General features: G+C 35.0%; 1 protein-coding gene across 1 annotated transcript in view; it reads left to right on the top strand.

Annotated features, from left to right (window-relative positions):
- The first annotated feature begins 7,219 nt into the window (after positions 1–7,219).
- LOC129276062 (calmodulin-binding transcription activator 1-like) overlaps positions 7,220–9,838 on the top strand; it is a 36,071-nt gene continuing 33,452 nt past the window's right edge. The window contains exons 1-2 of the mRNA XM_064109127.1: positions 7,220–7,351; positions 8,053–8,124. Of these exons, the coding sequence (XP_063965197.1) occupies positions 7,325–7,351; positions 8,053–8,124 (99 nt within the window). The 5' untranslated portion in view covers positions 7,220–7,324. The remainder of the gene's footprint in view (positions 7,352–8,052; positions 8,125–9,838) is intronic.

Genomic DNA, 9,838 nt, shown 5'->3' with positions numbered 1-9,838 from the left:
GCTTTTCTGTGTAAGTGATCATCAGAATCATCGATGTTCAGCTACATGTAAGATTTCATGACTTTACAAAGATAAGTTTACATTTCATGTACCAGATCTAGATTCATGATAATATTTTGACAATTAACCTTGTTTTAATAAAATAATTTGTCATGAAATAATTGTTTGCTGCAATTGTCATTTACCTTTAAACAGCAGGTGGTTTGTTATTTCTTTCGTTGGTTAGAGACTGAGGCGTAATACCCATGTGCTTTGGTGATATTCATTGGACCGCGCAGTTTTTCTCATCCATTTTTCATTCTGCATTTAACGCAATGTATTCATCCTTCATCGATCCTGTGCATGGAACCTTGAACGTCATGCTTTGAATGCAGCCAGATTATCCCATATGACAGCGATTTCTAAAGGCTGAACAATTCTTTCTAAAAGCCTTTTCTCCCTGAACTTTGGAAAAGTTGCCTTTGTTTCTCTGCAATCATTCTCTTGCTAGCGTTGTCTCAAGCAACGAGTATAAATTATTAGTTGTTAATTTTTTTTCTTTCTTTTAAACTTTTATTGATTATGAATTATTAGTATACAGGTTTTTACATTATTTGTAGCGACATGATCATCATTGCGTTGAAATCTAAAATGAAGTTTTTATTTCTTGAAATTCATTTTTCAACTTTCTCTGAAAAGGGACTAGGCTAGATATTGAACAGTGGAGACAGGTTTTTGTACGGATAGTTGCACCAGTGAACACACAGATGGGGCCCTATCTTGAATTATTATTAATGTTCTAGTTTACTGAGTGGTTGAATTATGAGTGCATATGAACACAATGGTTAAGGATTTAGTGTTTTAATGATTATTTTTGAAGTTGTAAGTAACTTTTTTGCACACAATGTTATTAAATGTTTATATGTCAAACTACAATCCTGTATAATCCAGCACACAACAATTTTAGATGTACAGTAACAGCCAAACCAAATTTGTATGGTAATTTCAAAACTGACTTGAATTATGCACCAGTGTAGAGACATTCATACTTTTGAGAAAAAAAATGAGTATTCACTAGTAAAATAGTGAAAGACATTTAGGGCATAATTTTTAAAGTACATAATTTTCTATCCATTAAAGTCAATTGCATGTATACTCAAATGACAGACATTCCATTTTACTATATACACGACCATTCATCTGCCTCGACTGTAAAAAAAATTGAGTACAAATGTAAATATTTGCTCAACTTTTTTTGATCTGCCTTTTGCCGGCTTTATGTATCAATCTACTCTGTTGTCACCCATATCACAAATTCACATTATTAAAGAAACACTTCATACTTCCAGTCCCTAGATGTACATTTATGTAGATTGACTGATTTGTCTCGTATCAGATTTGGATGATTGGTTGATGATTAATTAAAGGGGAAGTTCACCCTGTTTATTCTAAAAATACCAGAAAAAATGAGAAAAAAAACATTGGTGAAGGTTTGAGGAACATTAATTCAAGATTAAGAAAGTATTTTTAACTTCAAGATTTTAATTGTGATTTCATATACCAGCAGCTGCCCCAGTTATGAAATATTCGAAGTTTTTAATGGTTCGTGTTGACTAAAATCTTAATGAAATAATTTGTCAATATAAAAGGTTCAGTGAAACCCATTTCCAATTTTGTGAGAAAATGACATTTCCTTGGTATTTCAAATTCATGATACATGAGAAGCTGCTTGCATATGACATCACAAATCACAAGAATTACATTCCTAATTACTTTAATAATCTTTGATGAATTTTCCTCAAACCTTTCACCAATATTTTAAAATTATTATTCTGCCATTTCAAAATAAACTTTTTGTCAGGGTGAATTCCTCTCATTTAAATGTTTTATTTGAGATTTGCAGTCCTTTTTAGTCATGCACTTGTAACAAGCTTGTGCTTTCAGATTTGTCACCTCAATATGGAGAAACTTATTTTGAATAATGCTTCCCTTTGGAAATAAATATTTATTGAATAGAATTATTGAAGTTATCAAAGCCATGCAAGAATTGAAGACAGGATGACCCTGTCTGTGACTTCCCAAGGAGAACCACCCAGAAATATCCCTCTGATGTTCATCGTCAAGCCACCTACTCAATCGCTTCCAGCCAAATAGCTTGGGACATTTTCCTTTTGGAAGGCCATTCAGATTTAATTTCAATCCCCGCCAACCATTTATCAAATAAGCATTTCAATTAAGGATCAATTTTGCTTGGTCGCAGCATCGCCTTAAAACACTCGTCAAATTCGAAAGAGATACGAGGGCTCTTTCCAAATAAACAGTCTCATCAACACTGAATATAAATGCCGGAGAATGGTGACAAAGGGAACAGGCCGGGCAGACTTTTTTTGTTTCATTTTGAATTATTCATGGTATTTTATTATCGAGTTTGAAGAATGGCATTTGAAATTCAATTGCTCTTTAACTGCAAATGTTTGATCATTTTGTTCAATGGGAGGACTGGAAGCCATGAATTTAAATCAGAAATTTCATGGACAATTTGAGACATAAAACTGTATCTATAGGTGTGTTTTTTTTAAGGGAGTTTTGTTGGTTGGTATTAGATCTGCATTTTATATCTCTGGAAAGAGATGCAATGGAAAATTGAGAAAGGGATGACTTCATTACACTGTGACTGTACATATGTATGTTTCAATGTGTGCACTGTAAATCTTACGTTATGCATTATCCTTTCCAGGTTTTAGTAACTTTTTTTTCTTTTGAATCAATTCTGAATATTTTATGTTCAGTTGCTGATCTTTTCTTTCTTTTCCAGCAGTCTTGGTCAAACAATTTCCCCATAAAAAGGTCAAACAGATTTATCTCAGATTTGTGAAGAGTCAAAGTGCATTATCTTTAATATCTTGTCATAAAAATATGATTACAGGGAATGGATTTCCTGGTATTGCAATTTGCCCCTCATTTTTTAATGACTGCTATACAAAATTTTGTTTTTGTCACTTTTTTTTTACGTTGGACAGTAGAGAACATACTTGAAGGCTTTTCTCTGACAACCAGAGAGGCTAATCAAATTTGAAAACTGAATTTATTCCCTTTATTACATGGAAGACATGTGGGCAAGAACAACAAAAGTCGGTGTAGACTGTCAAATAGTTAAATGGAAATGGATCAAGGGGGGGTGTTACATCTGGATACATATATACTCAAGTGTGGATTTGATTTTGCTAAAAAAGGAAATATGAGGGTGAAGTGTGTAAAAAAACTTAATTGATTTTAGTGTTTTGTATGAACACATCTTTAATGCTGTTTGAGGCAGTGTGAACATTGTTTTACAACTGCGATTGGACAATAATGCTACTATTACACTGGCACAATTTTGGGGCCTGAATAGTTCATGCATCAAGTCATGCCATTTCGTTCCATGTCATGAAGTGTGCGGGCCAGTGCGGAACAATGCTTGAAGTGTCGTGCCAAAATTTTGAAATTTCTGAAATATTGGCACGACAAATTTTGGGAATTATTGGCGTGAACTATTTGTAAACTGTGCGCAATCTTGTCAGGCCAAGTCGTGCCATGGCACGCATTTCACGACTAGTTCACGCCTAGTTCACGACGATATTACGAGTCGTTTGCAACAGACTAAGCAAAAGTTTGCGCATAGTTTACACTCGCATAAGAATTGCTCGCCTCAAAGGCATACGCATGCGCAGTTTGGCTATATCGAATGGCAATTCATGAAGTTTGATTTTATGCTGCAATGAATGATAATGAATTGAATGACGTGACCAATAGCGTATCCAGCGTCAACTTTGACAAAGAAATGTATTGGCCATGCACAAGCATGATAGTCACTATTGTTCCTATATACATGTAGGATCTGATACTGGATTAGCCCCTGGTAACATACACAAACTACCTGTAAAGACTGCGTGAACATGTTGTGTCAATGCGTAAACTTGTCGTGAACATGTCTTGATCTAGTCGGGACTATGGCAGGAACCAACGACGAACTGGTACAATAAAACTGTGACAATGCGGGAACCAAAAATTGTGCAAGTGTAGTAGCAGCATTAGGAACGTCCACACTCTGCTTTTTACAAAAAGGAATATATAATAGGTACAATTCTTAAGAGAGTTTTCAATGCTATTTGAAAAACTGTAGTAATGAATGTTGCATAAATTTGAGATGTGCACTAAGGCAATTAATAAATCCCTAATATGTACAATGTTTTCCTTGTAACATAAATGAAACAATTAGTCCAGTTTAGTGTGATATTGCAATGTAACCAACCAGCTGCGCATACAATCTGTGAAATATAAAGTTCCAATCACGAACTGCTTCAGGCCCTTCTCATGGTAATGATCAAAAGTAGACAGGTACCAAGACAATATTCAGATGACAATAACAGTCACCTAAAGTGAATTCATTATCTAAGCGATGAATGTCCATCTCTTTATACATGTACATGTAGGTCCAATTGTTGCAGATTTGAGATGTGCACTCAGGCATTTAATTCTCTTATATTATACAGGGCTCCACACTAACCCATTTTTTCTACTGGTCCAGCCTATTCATGTCGGACCAGTAGATAACCAGTTTTTCACATTTTTACTGGTCCGAACCTAAAATCTACTGGTCCCAAAAAATAAAGAACACATTAAAAAAAGGCGCAAGTTTATTTTTCTAGCCTTTCGTTCCCCCCCCCAAAAAAAAATAAAATGAAGGAATGAAGGACAAAAAGAAAGCAAGACAGAAACGAAGAAAGAAAGAAAGAAAGAAAAGAATGAAAGAAAGGAAGGAAGGAAGAAAAAAAGAAAAGGTAAAGAAAGGATAGATGTGAAGGAAGGAAAAAAAGAAAGAACTAAAGAAGGAAAGGAAGGAAGGAATAAAGAAGGAACAAAAATAAATAAAGAAAGAAAGAAAATAAAAAAAGAAATGAAGGAAAGAAATGAAGCAAGCAATACAGAAAGAAAGAACAAATCCAGTAAGTAGTAAAGGAAAGAAAGAAGAAGCAATAAAAAAGAAAGGGTAAAAGGAGAGATGGAAAGAAGGTCAAAATAAAGAAAGAGAGGAAGGAAGGATTGAAAGAAGGAAGAAAGGAATTAAGGAAGAAATAAAGGAAAGGTAAAATGATAGATAGAAGGAAAGAAATAAAGGAAGGGAAGGAAAGAAGCAAGCAATATTTAAAAAAAAAAGAGAAAAGAATAGATGAAAGGAAGAAAAAAAGAAAGACTGAGAGACAAAGAAAGGAAGGAATGAAAGAATAAAGGAGAGAAAGGAAGCAAGCAGTCAAAAAAAGAAAGGAAAGGTACATGTAAAAGGATAGGTTTAACAAAGGGAAAAAGGAAAGAACAAGACATAAATAAGAAAGGAAGGAATGAATGTAAGAAAGAGAGAAAGGGTTGGAAGAAGGAAGAAATAAAAAAAAACAAGAAAGGGTAAATAAATGATGGATGGAAGGAAGAAAGAAACAAAGAAAGTAACAAAGAATGAAGGAAAGAAAAGGGTAAAAAGGAGGAAAGAAAGGAATGAGAGAAGAGATGAATATAGGATGGATGGACTCAAGAATTAAAGAAAGAAAAATATCAAAAAGAAAGAAAGGAAGGAAGGAAGGAAGGAAGGAAGGAAGGAAGGAAGGAAGGAAGAGAGAGAAAAAAGAAATAGAGAAAAATATTTTTAAAAGGAAAGAAAGAACAAATTAAAGAAAAAAGGGAAATTAAAAAAGAAAGACAGTAACAAAAAAAATTAAAGAAAAGAGGGAAGAAACAAAGAAAGATTGAAAAGAAAGAAGGAAAGAAAGATAGGAAGAAAGCTAAAACTATCATCAAATAATTTATCAGTTTCTTTTTGGCTCAATTAAAATAACTACGAAAGAAAGTCAGAAACCAAGTGTATCAACACACACATAAATGCATATGTGGGGCTATTATGTATTCAGAAGATATCACCCGAAACCCGATCTGTTTGAACCAAAACAGAAGTGAAAATTTCTCCTTTTACTGCTTACAAATGACAGAGTTACTCAAATTTTTAGGAAATATGGACATTATAAGAGCCTTTCATGAGTATGAACCGTGAATTTTTACAGTTCTGTGAGAGATTTCTGCCAGAGTTTAGCCAAGCTTCGTTCGCGCAGCCAGTAGAGAATTTACCACGTGGGTTGTGTGGCTGGCTACATGTACACTGTATGCTACTCTAGTGTGTGTATTTTGTGTGTGAATGACAGAATTTAACGGGGGGGAAATAGTTTGCAGTGAATTTGACAATTTCTGGAAAAGGTTATTGGCCCAACAGTGGATTTTAGTAGTGGTCATGTCGGATCCTTAAATCTTGCTATTTTTGGAAAAATTACTGGCCCGAAAATGATATTTTTTACTGGTCATGTCGGACCAGTAAATCTTCCTATTTCTGAAAATCTACTGGCCCGACAGCGATTTTTACCGGTCTGGGACCGTCGGACCGCCGCTAGTGTCGAGCCCTGAACTTATACATGTAATGTAAAATGTTTTCCATGTAACTTAAATGAACCAATTAGCCCTGTTAGTGTGATATCGTAATGTAACCAATCAGATTAAGCCACTTCAGGGTATTTTCTTTTTCAGAAGTTTTTTTTTAAATTTTTGTGTGGTTTCAGAGATCATAGATGAGGTTCACACTTGATCACTGGAGGATGTACATGTAATTTGATCCTTTTTTAAATAAAAACATGCATTTTTTTTTACATGGGTTTGGAGTCTTTGCTCTGCCCTTCAAGGGTTTTTACACACTCATTATTATGTAATCTGAATTATGAAAAGGAAAAAGCACACCTGTGTTATATGAATTTAAATTTTATACAAATGTATAGAAGGGGGATACCTGACATTGAGTTTGTGGTTTTGAATATACTTCAAAGTATTGGTCAACAGGAACATCACTTTTGATGTTCATGTATCACTCAAAAAAATTGGCTATTTTCATGGGGGAAAAAAACTTGTAAATGCTATGCTGTGAAGTAGAGTTGTACTGCCGGGATATGCTAGATTATGCGTGAGAAACACCTGGCACTTCCAGAATTTTTTTAAAGAAGTGCAGTATCTCCCTGCATTTCCAACTATTTCCCATTTTCCTCAAAATTTTTTGAGGCAGGATTTTCCAGTATTTACTAGTATTTAAACTGTACATCAGTATTTCCTGCTCCGGCCAACTATTAAAAAGAGTTGATCATAGAGACTTTTTTTTTATTATTCTTACAGGGCGGAGAGTGGGAGTATATTCCTGTACAATCGAAAGAAGGTCAAATACAGGAACGATGGTTACCTATGGAAGAAAAGAAGAGATTGCAAGACAACAAGGGAAGATCACATGAAACTCAAAATCAAAGGAGTGGATGTAAGTCCTTTCGTATCTCAACCATTTCATGTACCTTTTTCAAGATTTTCAAGTACCTTTTTCAAGATTTTCAAGTACCTTTTTCAAGATTTTCAAGATTGGAATCAGATTTTTTTTCACAAACTTAAATACAGTGATAAAAACCAGTTGTCATTATGAAAGGACAGAAGGAATTTATGTGTAAATATCAAGCATATCAAAGAAGTCATATTTATAGAAGAAGTACACAAGGCAATTACATGTACAAATATTTTTCATGAATCTCTACTTTTGAACTGAAATTATAAATACAGTTTTGAATAGAATACAATCTACTGTACATGTATATGAACTATATTCTATAAATTTTGTTGATGAAAAATACCACTTCACCGAATACCATCCCTGCTCTTGAAACAGGTAAAGATTTAGTGTGCGTTTCCAAGAGAATAAAAAAAAAATTAATGACAGCCCTCTTTTGTTTAATCATCTGTTTGATACATGTATGTGTTGTACACGAAGTGTAGAGCAGAAATTGTGCATTCCAAATAACTCCACGTCCAACCTCTGCGCACAAATCATCACCTACTACTCCTCAATATTAGAACGAAGATCTGCGGCAGTCTCCCCCCCCCCCCCCCCCCCCGTTCACTTACTTTTTTGTTATTGATTTTTTTCTCGCTTCTTGTCTCTTCTTTCGATGTTCCAAATCCTCCTTGCAGTGTCTCTATGGAAACTACGTTCACTCTGCAATCATCCCTACATTCCACAGGAGATGCTATTGGCTTCTACAGGTAAGGCTGATGTATACACAGTCATATCATTTGCTCTCTTGGCTTGAGGTCTTTCACTGGCCTTACTTACACTAACTTCCCTTTGTGTCTGCCTACTCCTTTTCTTTCATCCCCTTCACTAAACCTGATTGGTCTTCTCTACTCACTAATGCCCCTTTTGTCTCCTTGTTTCTAGTGTTGCTGTAGTTTGTCTGGTCTATATTATGGTTGTTCCACTTTATATGATTGTCATTTTGCCTCCGACGAAGATTCTGCTAGGATCGAAAGCTTAGACCCCTTTTGACTTTCTATAACAAGTCTTTGTGAAACAGGACCCTGATCAGTACAGGTCACCATTTTGTTTGAATGGATGACTTCATATCTTATGAAGATCGAGGGACGAGTAACACAAAGCTTAGCAATCATCATAGAAGTATATCATTATGATTGATTGCATTGACTACAATGTACAATCAATCGTGAAAATCAAGCATAAGATCAGTTGCTAACCTTTGTGTTACAGGGCCCATATATTACAGTTTTTATTTTGTTGAATCCAATGTTTTTAAAGTCTATACCCGTTCTGACACATACATGTACATGCAGGTGCATTAAAGAAATTCATCATTTCGCAAACACTTTGAGACGTAAGGCTAGTTAAGAACAGCTGTTTAACATTTTTTGTACCAGCTACATATATGGGTGGTTTGAATGAACATGAATAAAATGGGTGTTAAAAAAAAAAAATGTGACTGCAGCCTCAGCTCCTTCCATTATATAATCACATGATCAGAACTTTGACACCCCAAAAAGCCTCCAAGAACTTGTCCATTCCTCTTAATATTCCAAATGGTTTATTTTCAATGGTTTGTACATTCACATCTCTCTGAACCAGAAAGGACTTTATAGTTACAAGCCTGCAACAATACTCCTATAAATTTCTATCTTTGTAGAAGACATGCTGTCTTTTTGCCTTTATACATAAGAGTTCTAGTAATCTGCTTTGCACCCTGAAAATCCCTCTGACCATTTGAGAACCTGCAATGGCCCTGCAAAAGTTGAAAATCATCTACAGTGTACTATCAAACCTGTGGGTTATGTTTCTCAAAGATACTGTGTTTTGCTTTTACACCTGCAAAATATCTGTCATTTTATGATTTCCGTTACATTCCCGATCAGAAAACAGAATAATTTTCCTGATATCGCATCGTGACTTGCTCCACATTTTGTAAAGCTGCTATTTTTTACACATAACTGTGCAGAACTAATACATGTAGGTGAAATCTTTTCTCAAATTCCTCAAAATGCTAATCAAATTTGTAAAGCAGATGTGAAGAATCTTATAAGAAAGGCATTAATAGCCAATCAGACGCTTCTACTCAGACAGGGTACCACACTGTTGCTCAGAAGAAAACAAAGGCTAGCCGCTCAGACTAATAAATCATCGCTGTCAAGTCGAGCCCATTAAACATGACCTTTGCACAAAACCCCAACAGTTGAGCATCCAGGCATTTCAGCTCTGTTGCTCGCCTTGGGGTTAATGCTTGGGCGATAGTAAACCTCTTAGCACTGGGGATTAATAGTTTAAGTGCTGAATTATACACAGAATGAGTCTGTTGTAGATGTAAAAGCATTGTGATACTCAAGCAATAATAAAACCCCAATAGTTCAGTGTCACTTCCATTCTAATAGCTACCTCTCCAGGTGTTAATGCCTGGTGATACCTCTTAGCACC

Source organism: Lytechinus pictus, chromosome 14 (assembly GCF_037042905.1).
Source record: "Lytechinus pictus isolate F3 Inbred chromosome 14, Lp3.0, whole genome shotgun sequence".
Lineage (NCBI taxonomy): Eukaryota > Metazoa > Echinodermata > Echinoidea > Temnopleuroida > Toxopneustidae > Lytechinus > Lytechinus pictus.
Note: the sequence above shows the minus strand (reverse complement) of the source record. Positions and strands in the feature narration are given on the sequence as shown.